Source organism: Macrotis lagotis, chromosome 1 (assembly GCF_037893015.1).
Source record: "Macrotis lagotis isolate mMagLag1 chromosome 1, bilby.v1.9.chrom.fasta, whole genome shotgun sequence".
NCBI lineage: Eukaryota > Metazoa > Chordata > Mammalia > Peramelemorphia > Peramelidae > Macrotis > Macrotis lagotis.
This window is the reverse complement of record NC_133658.1, coordinates 856,556,463-856,571,623: the sequence shown is the minus strand read 5'-3', so window position 1 is coordinate 856,571,623 and position 15,161 is coordinate 856,556,463. Positions and strand designations below refer to the sequence as shown.

At 46.6% G+C, this 15,161-nt stretch overlaps 1 protein-coding gene across 1 annotated transcript; it reads left to right on the top strand.

The window, feature by feature from the left end:
- The first annotated feature begins 3,125 nt into the window (after positions 1-3,125).
- Positions 3,126-14,527, top strand: EDN2 (endothelin 2). The gene is given in 6 exon segments (XM_074191303.1): positions 3,126-3,426; positions 5,569-5,725; positions 8,871-8,996; positions 11,077-11,181; positions 13,135-13,152; positions 13,154-14,527. Coding segments are annotated over 6 exon segments (678 nt in total). The 5' UTR covers positions 3,126-3,365; the 3' UTR covers positions 13,365-14,527.
- Positions 14,528-15,161: the final 634 nt, after the last annotated feature.

Here is a 15,161-nt window from a genome sequence, read left to right as displayed (position 1 = left end):
TGGTCTAAGAGGGTTGCTTAGGTTCAGATTATACAGCCAGGATGTGTCAGAGGTGGGATTTGAGCCCATATCTTCCTAGTTCAGAGGCCCCCTTTGTCCAGTCCACTCTTGCCTTCTCTTGCCTTCAAAAACTTAAAGATGATCATCATGCCTCTCTGATCCCAGTGTTCTCTTCTTCAAGATGTCCAGTTTATTGATCTCCCTACTTCCAGGCTTTCTTCTCTCCAGTATCTATCAGCAAAGACTTCATGAGGAGACAGCAGCATCAGAACTGGACTAGCACAGAAGAAAGGGGCTTCATAGGGGGAGAAAAGAAATCCCCAATATGAGGAGGCAACCTTTGTAAGTATTTCACAGAAACGAAGAGGGCAGGGTGATCCAGGTAAGATGGGCTACTGTTAGATTCAGTGGGTACTTGCTTAATCACTTACTGTCTACAGAATCCTGAGTCCTGATCTGATACCAGAAGAGATAACACAGTAAGTTTCTGTCTCCCCCAGCACCCACAGTCTGGCTGGGAAAGTAGTTAGAGACTACTATGTTTGTGGTATTCCTGGCTCTGCCTGTGCTGTAGCTTTTACTCTGCCTCCTTCTTTTGCCAGGCTGCCTGGGTTGGATTAGGCTTCCCAACCCCACCACTAAACACACTGTCACCCTGCCATCCTCTAGAAAAGAGAGTAGAGAAGAGAAGAGGAGAGGAGAAAAGGGGAGAAAAGAGAGAGACAGGCAGAGAGAGAGAGAGAGAGAGAGAGAGAGAGAGAGAGAGAGAGAGAGAGAGAGAGAACATTTATTTTTAGGTAAAATTCAAACTCATGTCTATCTTGAATAATTCCAAGTTTAGGGTTCCATTCACTTTATCTCTAGCTGCCTTTTTATCTGGAAGAATTGTAATCTCCTGGGTATTTGTTGCCATAAACAATCTCCCTCATAAATGACAAAGGCAAATAAAAGTTATTGATGCACTAGGGTCAGCTCAGCCTGGTAGGCCTGGCTCCTCTCTGACCCAGCCCACAGGGCCTGGTTCTCTGTTTCCTGTGGAACCCAGAGGAGCTGGAGCAGCTGTCTCTGAGAAGCATCCCATCCACAGATCCAAACCCAACAACCCCCCCCCCTTTCCTTCATATCTTTAGGCTTACTCTTTGGACAGGATACTTTATAGGATTTGTTGCATCCCCTACTTCCCTTGCCCCTATTCCCCAGGACAGTGATATGTCATGTTCATGCAAGTTTAGGGGATTAGGTCTGGGAAGGAGGAATGCTTTTGGTCCCTTGGATTCCTCCTTTTCAGTGAAAGTCATTCAGATGGTCTATATTTTCCTCCTCTGCTCAAATCTTCCCAAAGACCATTATAAGGACAGCCTGCTGCATCATTTGATGAGTAGGAGGAATCTGGAAAACTGGATCTGATTCCTGATTCTGGCACTTACCAGCTATTTACCTAACCTCTCCTGACCTCAGTGTCCTCATCTCTAAAATGGGGACAACAATGCCTCCCTCACTCCTCAGGACTGCTGCAAGAAAAGAACTTTGTAAGCCTTCAAGTACTATAGAAATGGGACTATTGCTCTTAGACTTCATGAAAAAGCAGATCTCTAACCTTCATTCTGAACTAGGGACAGCAGTCCCCTCTCTTATGAGACTAAGATCTGACCTTGCTCTTCCCTGGAAACTCTCCATGTAGAGTTCTTGTCCAGTTTCAGGGGGGCAAGAAATTTTGAGAAGGATAACTTTCCTATGAACAGTCCCCTCTCTCTTCTCTCCTGAAGATCCCCCCTCTACCCTACAGCTCACCTCTCTCCTCTAGAATTCCTTTCTCTCCTTCATCTCCTGCCCTTCTTAGAGCTCCCCCTTCTTCTTTTACATCCCTTCCCTGGCTTTTCCCTACAATTCCTTCCCCTTCCCCTTCCCCCAACAGCTGTGTTAAATTGAAAGTTTGAACTAGAAAGGGCCTCAAAAGATTGTCCAATCTCAATTTAATTCAATAAACAGTGATTTCCTACTATCAGATGCTATTCTCAGCACCGGGACATAGGAAGATACAATACATTCCTTGCTTTCAAGAAGCTTACAATCTAACTGGATAGCTAGGATATTTTACAATTTGAGAAACTGAGGACCAGAGAATAGCAGTGATTTGTGCAAGGGTACATGGATAGTAGGGTTTGGCCTCTTGTCAGTGGGAAGGGAGTCAAATCTTTCTACTCTTAGATCAGTGTTCTTTCCACTAGTGAATGTTTTAACTTCCTGAGGGACACTTTTAAAGAAGTGTTTACTTTATAGATCCTTCCTGGAGCTCTGTTCCTGCATCATCAGAGAGGAGGTTCCCCCCCCCCCCATGCGTTTTTCTCACCCTCTCCATCTCAGAATCACAGGATTAGGGGATGTGTCTGAGCTAGGAGGGCCCTTAGGACAAAGAACAAAGAAAGTCAGAGTTGGAAGAGACCCCTAAAGTCAAGGATTCTTAAATCTTGTGGGTGGCATCTGACTCCTTTTGGCAGTCTGGTGAAGCCTATGGACCCCTTCTAAACACACACACACACACACACACACACACACACAGACACACACACACACACACACACACACACACACACACACACACAGAAACACACACTCACACAGAATTACAAAGCCAAAGGTTAGGGAAAATAAGAATTTCTCCCTTAATTCTCTTCCAGGATCTGGAACCCCGTGCCTTAGAACATAGACTGCCTTCTGTTAGACATAGAAGGAACCTTAGAATTTCGAAAGTCAAATATTAGAAGCTGCAGACATCTTAGAACAGACAACACAGAAAGGAAAATCTGCAAGGGTTTTTAGGGATCATTTCATTCAATCTCAGCATTTGACAGGGGAAGCAACTGAGTCCCAAGTGTGTCTCCATAGAGCTCCTTTTGGGGAGTCCCATGGGCTGTTCCGAACAGGCTGGCTGCCTCCATACCCCCAGCCCGGGGCCTCCTGCTGAAGTGTGGACAGATAGGTGGGAGAACCTGGGTGCACAGGGAGGAGGTGCTGAGCTGCTGGGGCCCAGGGCGAGCCAGGGAACCTAGGGAAGGAGAAGGGAAGGAGGGGAGGGGAGGGAGGGGAGGCGGCGCGGGCTGGGTGAGCTGTGGCGCTGGAATGAGCCCGGTGGGAGGGGAAGGGGGGGCTGCCCGGACTGGCTCGAGAGCCAGGTTTGCAGGGCGAGCCCCAGCCCACGGCAGGGGCGGGACTCTCTGCCAGCACGCGCGGCTATAAGAGAGCGAGAGTGCAGCCTGGGCGCTCACAGAGGGCTCCGGGCTCCGAGAGGGACAGGTGGCAGCCGCCGGCCCAGCCCGCAGCCTCCGAGCCAGTCTGCAGCCGCCGCAGCTCCCGCTGGGCTCGCCATGCTCACCCCCGCAGCCTGCTGGGGCGCCCTGGCGCTCCTCCTCTTGCTCCTGCACGAAGGTGAGACCCGGAGGGGGGCTCCCGAGCCCCTGCTGCGCCCCGAGCCCCTCTGCCCGCGTCTGGGCCGGTCTCCAGGACACACGCGCTGTCTCGCCATCTCTGTGTATGTCTGTGTGCCTGTCTCTGATTCTGTCTCTTTCTGTCTCTATGCCTCTGTCTCTCTGTCTGAATGTCTCTGCCTGTCTTTCTTTCTGTCCCTCTCTCTCTCTCTCTCTCTCCCTATGCCTCTCTCTGTCTCTCTACCTGTCTCTGCCTGTCTGCCTCTCTCTCTGTCTGTCTCTGTCTCTCTCTCTGCCTCTCTCTCTCCGTCTCTGCCTGTCTCTGTCTCAGTCTCTCTCTCTCTCTTGCTGTGTCTCTGCTTCTCGCTGTCTCTACCTGTCTCTGCCTGTCTGCCTCTCTCTCTGTCTGTCTCTGTCTCTCTCTCTCTCTGTCTCCTACCTGTGCTGTTGCCACTGTCAGTACATCTGTGTCTGTCACTATCTGTGCATGTCTTAGTTCATATTTATTCCTGCATGTCTCTGTCTCTGTACCTCACTCTCTATGCTTATCTGTGCATCTGTCTCTTTACCTTTCTCTCCGTGTCTCTGCATCTGTCTCTGTCTCACTTTTTCTGCCTGTCTGTGCATAACTGTGTGTTTCTTTGCCTCTCTGTGTCTATCTCGCTCTCTGCCCATCTGTGCATCTCTCTGTGCATCTCTTTGCCTGTCTCTCCCTCCATGTCTCTGCATCTGCATTTATCTCTGTCTCTGTCTCTATGTGCATCTGTCTCTGTATCTCTTTGCCTTTCTCTCCATGTGTCTGCATCTGTTTCTGTGTCTTGCTCTCTCTGCCTGTCTGCTCATCTGTCTATGTGTGTCTCTTTACCTGTCTCTCTGTGTCTCTGCATCTGTGTCTATCTCTATCTGGCTCTATCTGCCTGTCTGTGCATCTGTCTATGTGTGTCTCTTTGCCTGTCTCTCAGTGTGTCTGCATCTGTTTCTGGCTGCCTTTCTGCCTGTCTTCGAATCTCTGCATCTGTCCATATTCTTCTTTCTCTGTGGGTAGCTGTCTCTGGTTGCCTGTGTGTCTCTGTCTGTCTGTACTCACTTGGCTCTCCCTTTGTGTCTGAGGTCTGTCCTCATCCCTGGCCCACTGACCAGCCATTTGTGCTCCAATTTTCTCAGCATCTGTCTCCCCCCACTCTCTTGCTTGCAATTTCTCCCCCATTCCCACCAGTCCTGGTTGCCCCTTGCATTTTCAGTAATGCCAATGTTTCTATCTCCTTTCACAAGTTAATCTCATGGGGATGCAAACTAGTCTTCTACTTACAGACACTCCCTTGGGACCTTAGCAAGCTACCACTTCAATGACTGGGGAAATAGGGATCATCTAGCCCCAGGTCCCAGGAATCTGGTGTCTCTTGCACCCTTGTGGCCAGAACTGGGGGTTGAGGAGGGGGAGAATGTAGCCCTGCGAAGAAGCTGGAATACTAGCAGAGTCCCTCAGTTACATAAAATAGACTAGTCCCTGATCCTGGCCAAAGGTTCTTCTGAATGCTGTGTGAATGTATGAATGACCACAGGTCAGCAGTCTTCCACCCCCCTCCTGCCTGGACCCTCATGCATCAGCTGCCTTCTTTCTGGGGATCTTTTGTTGCCTATTGCCTATTTCCTGGTCTCAGTTATTGCCTGGGTGTTTTTCCCCTTCCACTTAATATTTGGGGCTGAGGCATGAACTTTCTAACTTCCTAGATTATGCAAGGGAGGGCCTTTATAGCCCTGCCAGAGCCAGCACATTGCTGGCTGCTACAATAAGACCTGCCAGGCAGGCCGGGATGGCCCTAATCCTCTGCAGGGAGGCTCCAGCCCCGTTTACATTCCAGAGTTGGCAAAGGGAGGAGCCACCACACCTGACCCATTTCTCCTGGAAAGGCAGCCTGGGTAGGGTAGAAACAGTGCAGGACCAAGAGCACAGGTCATTAGCTCCTCAAAGAACAGTGGGCAAGGCATTGTCCTTACCTAATCTCAGTTTCCTCTTTTGTAAAATGGGAGGAACAGCATTCTCATTCCCTAGTCCAGAGGGTCGCTATGAGAAAAGTACTTTGCAAACTTTATGGCACAATAGACACATTGTTTTTCTCCTATCTTTGGTTTGCCTGTGTAGGAAAGGGCCATCTGCCTCCAGGATCTGCACCTGCCGCACCTGCTGCGGTAGTCCAAAGCAGCCACTTGCGCATCAAGAGATGTTCCTGTAACAGCTGGCTGGACAAGGAATGTGTCTACTTTTGCCACTTGGACATCATCTGGGTGAACACTCCAGGGTAAGTGGATGCCCAGATCAAGCTAGGAAATTTTGGCTAGATGCTTTCTTAACCTGTGTGAGGGTCTATGAATGAAGAGACTAGAGAGAGTCCTTCAGATTGGGGCTTCCTCAGCCTTGGCTGCCTGGGGGATTTTATTAAAGGAAAAAAAGGCACAAAGTTCTGAAATCCAAGACCCTGGAAAATACTAATAATAATCTCAGCTCTCATTGCAATGGTATTTTTTTCACCGTACTCCTGTGAGTTAGATGCTATGCGGATTATCATTCTCTACTCTATGGGAAAACTGAGGCTCAGAGAGACTCAGGTCTTGGATATGCAGTCTAAGGAACTGGATTTTAATGCTAATTTTGCTACTTACTCCCTGTGTGACCTTAGATAAACCACTTAACTACTCTAAGCCTCAGTTTCCCCATCTGTAAAATGAAAAGATTAGACTAAATGACCTCTAAATTGCCTTCTAGCTCTACAGCCTTGCTGCTTTGATCTTAAATGTCAGAGCTGGGATTCAAACTCGGGTCTCTTGTCTCCAAGTTCAGGGCTTTTTTTCCCCCATTTTATCCCACTGAGGCAAGAGTTCAAAGACCTGAGATGTAGATCTGCTACTTGCTTGAGTTTTGACCTTGAGCAAGTCAGTTCCTTACCCTGAGTCAGTTTACTATCTATAAATAATATTCTTGGTTAATAATAATGAATACAAATAATTATATTAATACATATAGATTGACCTATAAAATAATCATAGTTAATAATAATGAATTCAATAATGAATACAATTATTTTAATAATAATGCCTAGCACACATACCTATTTATGTAGCATTTTGAAATCATCTGATCCTCACAATAATCCTGCAATCCAGTTGCTCTTATTACCCTCATTTTTACACTTGAGGAAACTGAAGCAGTGAAGTGATTTTCCCGGGATCACACAGCTAGTAAAGTATCTGAGGATGGATTTGAACTCCAGTCTTCCTGACTTCACCTCAGTGTTCTCTCCACAATGCTATCTAAATAAACAAGATGAGGTCACAGAAGTGGCTTCTAAGAGGCTTTCTTCATATTTGCAAACGGCAGCCTTTGCCATCTGATCAAGAAGAAGGAAGCTGTTAGCTTTCATATAGATGTATGTTTAATCTCGGTCAAAACTCCTTTCCTCCTGGAAGGTGGCCTTGCCAGTTCCTGCTTGCTATCTAAGTGACTCAGACTGCTTCAGATGCCAGGTTTGTGGCTACAAAGTGCCGGACCAGTTTCTTTGGGTCACTGGGTTATAAGGGAAGAGGTACCCTCCCCCTACTCTTGAACCCTGCTGTGGTCTTGTCCTGTCCCATGGGCCATTAAATTCTCACACACACATTCACACACAAACACCACAGACATGCACACATTCACACATATCACGGACACACAGACACAGACATTCACACACATAAACACATTTGCACTCACCACAGACACACACACACACACATTCATACACACAGACCACAAACACATACACATTCAAACACACTCATAAACATAAACACATTCACACACACTCATACACATACACATCAACACAACACACACACACACACACACACACACACACACACCTCCCAGCACAGATTGGCCTGGACTTCACTGTGAGAAAGCCAGCCCAACTCACTGCCCCATTCTCCACCCACCTCTAACTCCCTGCCAGCCCAGCCTGGGCGACCTTGCCGACCCACGTGACTCTGTTGTTGTCTCTGCCCTAGCAGACCAAACAGAGGCCCAGCACCCTGGGTGTGGGCTCACCTGGGTTGCCAGGAATTCCCTCCTTGCCAGAGTGAGAGCTGAGAGAGCAACTGGGCAGGGAACTTGGCTGCTGTCTTTCCGGCAGTCAAGAGAAGGCAGAGCCCTGAACCAGAGCCAGGCTGCCCACCCCTGGAGGTGGGTTTGGGAGAGGTGCTGAATCGTCGATTCTCCCTTCTGTGCAACACGTTGGTCTGGGGCTTCTCCATCACTGTTAATAGAATGGATCAATGCTTGATTGATCAGTGATCCTTCAAGTAATGACTGCACCTCCCTTCCCTCCCCACCAACTCCCCATCCACCAGATGCTAAAGTTCCCCAGGAGTCCTGAATGAATAGAAGGCCCAACCTGGCAAGCAGTCCCTGCCCCCTGCCCTGAGCCCTCTGGGGAAGGTGGCCACCCAGGAGCTGGAGAATTCCCTTGGATCCAGCCTGAGGCAGGAACCAGGGCCAAACCTGGCTCCCTCTGGAGTTCATAGAATGCTTGGGTCTCAGAGTTGGCAGCACTCCTACAAATAGACCTGGGTTCCAATCCATCTCTGATATTTCCTACCTGATGCCTTAGGCAAGCTACTGAGACTCTCTGAGACTCAGTTTCTTCATTTGTAAAATGAGGGGGTTGGATGAGAAGAACCTCTAAGGTTCTTTCCAGTTCTAAACCGAGAATCTCCCCTGCTTGTCTATAATGAGAACACTGAGGCCCAGGTGAGTCATGTGGCTCATCCATGGTCTCACTGAGAACAGGGAACAAAGTCAGTAGCTGAAAGCCCAAAGGTGCCAGGTCCACTGATCTATCTAATTGGAAAGTAGAGCTGGAAAGAACCTCAAAGGTTAGCTAGTCTAATCCTCTCATGTTTCAAATTAGGAAACTAAGTCTAGGGAGCATGAAGTGAGTTCAGCTCCCACCACCATGAATTTAACTGTCATCTATGTGACTTTGGGCAAATCATTCACACTCCTTGGGTCTCAGTTTCCTCATCTGCAAAATGAGGTTTGACTTGATAGTATCTGTTCTCCTTTTAGGACTCTATGATTCTCAGGTCATAAGTACCCAATGTAGGATCTGAAACTGCAACTCCTTACTCTCAGCCCAGGCCTTTCCTCCAATACCTTTAAGCTCTCTCTGTTTCCCTGGGGCCCTGGGAAAAGGAAGCCTGAGCTGGGTGGAGCACATGTTAGAGAGTGCTTTGCTGAGCTTGCCATGTATCCATGTCCTCTTTACCTCCTTATTTCAAGCTGGAGGCTTCTTCAATTCCCTTCACTGCACTGGGAGAAACCACAGAACACTGAATTAATGAATTCTTCCTGTCTTTCTCTCTCCCTCCCTCTTGTCCTCTTTTCCTCTCCCCTTCTCCCCATGCTAACAGACAGACCACTCCTTACGGCCTGGGAAACCCGCCAAGGCGCCGTCGCCGCAGATCCCTGAGCAGGTGTGAGTGTGCCAGCTCCAGAGACCACACCTGTGCCACCTTCTGTCACCTTCCCCAGCCAAGGTGAGGGCCTGCTGCAGGTGGGGATCTAGAGAATGGAGACTGGCTCCTGGGCCCCAAAGTTGGGGGCCAAGAAAGGGGCCTCCCCCAGAATGCAGAAGCCATCTTTTGAACATGAAAGTATAATCTGTATTTGGTAGCCAGAAGTTATCTTATCCTCTCCAGGCTTGCTTCCTAGAGACTGCAGGATTTTTGCTTATACCCTATTCAGGAAATAGGGATCCCAGGTAGAGTGGTAGCCTTTGCAAAGGTCAGGCCATCACTCTCCCCACTCCCACCTAGCTTCCTCAGCACTGATTTCCTGGCCTGCTACAGGCGGAAATTGGGGAGAATGGAGTTAAGGAGAGCATGTCAATATTTCCTAACATGTCTGATAGGTAACCTGTGGCTCAGTGGCAAGAGTAATAGGAATCAGGAGGCCTGGCTTCTCATCAGAGCTCCTCCACTTATCTGTGTAACCTTGGACAAATCACCTAACCTCTCTGAATATCAGGTCCCTTTTCTGTCAAATGATGTTAATGGGTCCTTCTTAGTCTGTCTCATAAACATATTGGAAGAAAGAGGATGATAATAATAATGATGATAACTTTCAGTGATAATAACAATAATTAATAGCAACAATGACAAAAAATAATGACAATGAGGTGATCCAATGACTAGAGGACCGGATTCCAATCCAGTCTTAGACATTTACTGGATCTGTGACTCCTACGAAAATCCCTTAACCTCTGTGTGCCTCAGTTTCTTTAACTGTAAAATGGGGATAAAAGCATCTATCCACCTGGGTTGTTGCAAGGATCAAATTAAACAAAAATTGTAAAGTACTCCGCATAGGGCCTGCTCCACAGCAGGTTCTATTTAAATGTTAACTATCATCATTATTATTATCGCTGTTGGTATCGTTGTAGCTTTTATATAATGCTTTCATTTTACAAAGCCCTTAACAAATATTCTCAATTGATGCTCACAGCAGCCCTAGGAGATAGTTGCCATCACTGCCCTCAATTTAGTGATGAGGAAACTGAGACTGAAGAGGTTGACTGGGTTAAGCTTGGCCTGTCTGAGAATTTGAACTCGACTTCTTGATTCTAATTCTAGCACAATCTCCACTGTGCGTGAAGGCCAGAAAAAGCCTCTAGTCCTCAAATGAATGAGAGGTATAGTCATGGAGGTCCATGGGACCTCAGAACAGCCTTTCTCTGCCTCCTCCAGGAAATCCTCCAGTTAAAGGGATGAAGGGCTGAAGAACAAGGAGCTTGGGGCATCAGTGTACTTTCATAGAGTCAGGGTCAGGGGTCAGGAGGCCTTCCAGCATTCTGGCCCCAACCTTTGTCATGAGCTCTTCTGAAGCTTTATGCTCCTCACTGAACTCTGAGCCTCAATTTCCCCATTGTAAAACACGAAAAAGTCAAGTCAATGCACATTTAAAAAGCACCAACCCATATAGCAAGTTACCTATTAAGGACTGATGGAGGAGCAGACCCCCCCCCCACTACTCTGAACACCTGAAAGGTCCCAGCTTCCATTCTGACCATTACAATGTTTCAGAACTGAAGATTTAGAGCAGAAAGGGATCTCAGGGGCCAGCTAGTCCAGCCCACCCATTTTATAGAAAAGGAACTCAAAGCCCAGAGAAGTTAAGTGAAATGCTGAGAGTAAATGATAGAAATGGGATTTGAACTCATTTCTGCCAATTCCAAACTTGCTACTCTCTCTCCTAGAGAGAATAAACTAACTGATCTGTTGGTGGAGAGGCAGCCCATGCTGGAAGCAGCCTTTGTAGGCAGTTTATGGGGAGGATAAGAAAGAACCTTCTTTTTTTTAGAAGCAGAAAATAGATTCCCAATTCCTGTTAATGTTATTCCTTCTCCCTCCTGCACACCAATCCCCACTTCTCAGTGAATACACAGATACTTTTGAGGGTTCTCAGGTGCAGGGAAGGCTTCCCATGTGCTGAGGTTGGAATTCCCGATCTCTTGATCTGCTCAGGGCCAGAGCAGCCCCTAATGATTACCCTGATGAACCAGGTCTGATATCAGCCTCCCATAGAACCTACCAGTCTCATAGACATTCTTTCCCTCAGGTACCTGGCTAAGCCAAAGATGACCTCCCACAGTGGGTCATCAGCTACCCCTCCTCTTCAGGACATGAGGGCAGATGCAGGCAGTCGACTCCTCAGAGCACTAAGGTGAGTTGTGATGGCCTCTGCTTGGTTCAGTTCTGTTTGAAACATCTTCAGCCCTATGAACAGTCTATGCTGAGTTTTGGAAGGGTCACCGAAGCGCCTCTGGGTGTCCAGACAAAGCAGAGTCAGAGATTAGCTCATAATGGAATTGGATGAAGGAGGAGAGATGCGTTGAATTTAGAAGAGCTCTTATATGGAAGAATACATAGCACTTTAAGGTCTGCGAAGTACTATACAAATATTCTCTTATTTTATCCTCACAACAACCCTGGAAGGGAAGGATTACTATCATCCCCATTTCACAGATGGGCAAACTAAGGCACAGAGCAATTAAGTGATTTACCACAGGCCACCCAGTTATTTAAACTTCTGAGGCTGGATCTCAACTCACATCTTCCTGAACCCAGGTCTAGTGCATTATCCACTAAGCCTCATAGCTACCAGGAAAAGTAGATAAGATTTGTTCTGCTAAGGCCCAGAGGGAAGAGCTGGGAGCAATAATGGGAAGTCTCCCTTTTAACTATGGTTTTTCCATCAACCTTTTTTTGACTATTCCCCCCATATGCCATAAAATCGCATACATGTATAATATGCATATATCCATATATGGCATGTGTGATGTGTGTATGTAGTATATATACATATATGCATCTAGAACATTTGATAAATAAGGCTATATGCATGTGTAGTTAGATAGATAAAATATTCACATTTTAGTATACAGGTTATAGGATTCCCCAGATAACATGAAAGTTCCCTGAGGGCAGCATTGCCCAATTTTACCTTTGTATCCCAAGCACCTTCATAATTCTTAACATTTTATAGTAGGAACAACAAATGTTTTTTCATTAAAATGAAATATCAGAGAGACAGAAACTAGGTGGATCCTAACAGTTTGAACTGGCTCAGGAGATGGTGAGCTCCCCATTTCTGGAGAAAATCAAACTGTGTTTGGTTGATCACTTGTTGGGAATGTTGGAGAGTTGGATTTGCTTTCAGATCAGACTAGTTGACTTCTGAGATTCTGTGACTATATTCAATGACTTATTATTTTTCTTGGCTCTCCCAGATTCAGGGTTCCTATCATCCATGGGAAAATCCAATTGAATTTAACAAACATCTATTTAAGCTTCTCAAGGGCAGGGACTGTCTTTTGGCTTTTTCTGTATTCCCATTGCTTAGTCCATTTTCTGGCGAATAGTAAGGAGCTTAACAAACATTTACTGATTGGAATTACCTAATATGAATTGGGTATAAAGACAGATGTGATGTATTGGATCCAGAACTGGCCTTGAAGTTTAACAGAGCAGGGTTTGGCTCCATCTCTGATAAGTACTGGCTCTGTGACTTTGAACAGCTCACTTAACTGCTCAGTGTCCCCAGACAACTCTTTAGGACTCTGAACTGCAGATTAATGACTGTATCTGTATTGATAGAGAAGGCTTCCTCATTTCAGGGATCCCTACACCTATGAAATGATGCATCCGGTCCAAAAAGGAAAACATCTGGGCACAAGGGATTAAAAAAAAGAAAAGTAATAGTCTCTGTCTTCAAGAAATTTAAGTCCAAATTTCAAAGTTTGACATTCAAGGCTCTCAGTCTAATATTATCTTTGTTTATTCCTCTTATCATACCTTCATGATGATGTTAATAGAGAGAAAGCATACCTCAAATCCCAATTCATGGTCTCATAGGAAACATCTGGGCCCCACTTCAAATCCCAGTTCATGTTCCCATAGTTAGGAAACATCCAGATCCCAATTCAACCCTTGAAGTCCAGTTGTGACACAGTCATATGGCCTTGGGTCACTACAAACATCTTGAGAAGAAAGGGTTCAGACCTCACTCGCCTTCCAGACTGGGCCTTTTCCCAGAGTTCAGTTTATGATGTTCTGGTTGTACTGTTTCCAAGACTTGGGTGCACAAATTTCTAAACCAGCTCTTTTCTATTCACAGGGACATCGCCAAAACCCGGACCCACTTTATTCAATGGCAGCACAGGGCCCCTGGAGGCTACAGACTCAATCTGCTGTCTCAGAGGAGGAAACGATAAAAAAGAGAGTAGCATTGGCCTGAAGAACCCCAGGCTCCCAAAGGCTTCCAAGCTCCTGGTCCAGTTAGATGCACATAGGAAGGAAGTTGGAGAAGCAACGTGTGGACGTGTGAGAGAATGGAGCCAGATATAGAGGGTGGAGCCAGTGCCGGACACTGGACATCCTGGCTCCCCACCTTCAACATGATGCTGCTGCTGGGACTAGCAAGGTCTCATTCTTCTGTAGTATCTCACTCATCCTGGGCAACTCTTAGAAGGGTCCATGTGGATTGTGCCAACTTATGGGGTGCACTTGGACAGTTTGGTCTGGAATCACAATGACAGTCCACCCCAGCCTGCAGCAGGAAGGCCTACCCTGGAGTGTTATTTCTCCTTCTTGCTCTTCTTTCAGTGTTGCTCATCAACCAAGATACTTTTCTGCTCCGTGTTCCTTCTTCCATTCCTTCAGGGGATCATGTGATACAGTGGGAAAAGTGCTAATGTAGAATCAGAAGATCCTGGGTTCAAATTCTGACTCTGCTACTTACTAACTACGTGATTTTTGGACCAATCATATTCTCTCCTTGTCCTCCTATTTCTTCTTCTGATAATCAAGGGAGGAGGGGGCAGTTTTGGACCAGAAAAACCTCTAAAATCCCTTTCAGGCCCAGATCTTCTATCCTACTGAGGCCCTACTGTGTCTACATCCCTCTGTGCTAGACTGTACTGTGGGAGACATAGACCTGGGTATGAGACTGTGACCCCCAGGAGTGTACTGCCATCTCCGATCTAACCAGACCTTGCTTCTATCTTGAATGATGGATCTAGGCTCAGCTTTATTGAGAGAGAGAGAGAGAGAGAACATCACATCATAGATTCTCAGAACATGTTTGATGCTCATCAGCAGCAGTGACAGGGGCAGCTGGTCTCAGCACAGACTGAACGGGAAACCCAGAGCTGTCCTGAGAATCCCTTTAAAGGAATGGAACCCAAATTTCATCCACTCCATCTATGTCTTCATTTAAAAATTCAAGGGAGGCTGGTAATGAGAAATCCTGAGTTCTAAAGTCACTCCTCCACCAGAACCAGGAGGCCTTGCTTGTCCAGGCTCCAGTTTATCATCCAATCATCTATCCATCTCCCTGTTTGGCACCTTTGCACAACTCTATCCCTGTTTCAGCCTCCAAGGCACTGTTACCTTTCCCTTAAACTAAACCAAAGACTGGCATGAAGTAAAATGTGCCTTATCTCCCTCTGATTGTATATAAATTATTTGTTACAGCATATGATCATTCCAAATATTTATTTTTTTGTAAATGACTGGATTGTTTACATGAAAAACGCTGTTTATAATAAATAGAAAAAAATACCTTCCTGGCCTTTCTTGAGAGGAAGAGAGTGGGAGCGGGGAGAGGTGGTGAAGGGAGGAACTCACCTGGGTTACATTTAGTAAACATTTTCCAGGGGCTTCCAATGGGAAGAGTTCTGCTTGGGCTGAGGGTGGGAGGAGGAAGGGCAAGCTGTAGAAGCCTGACCTTGGAAGCTTAAAATCAGGAATGAGGAAAAAGGATAACTAGGAACCCCTCTCCACTCTCTCAGGTAAAAACCATTGGTGGAGAGGCAGGGTATGATCCAACATTCAGGGGGTGGCCACTACAGTAGCAGGCGGTCCAACCGTAACTGCCATTGTATCAGGAGAGGGTAGATCGTTGCCACGTAACCCATCATTACACCCAGGGGGGAAGGGGGGGCCCAGGATCTGGGTACAACTATGAACTATGAGATAGGTCTAGGTAAAGGAGCTAGGTCTTATTATGAGGCACAGACTGAAAGAGGACTCAAAGTTATTCATCTTGGAAGCTTGGAAACTCCATGAGAAAGATGCTGGTCTCTTTAATTTGTCAGTGCTTCTAGGATAAAGCCTTCCTAGTTACAGCTATGATGGAGAATG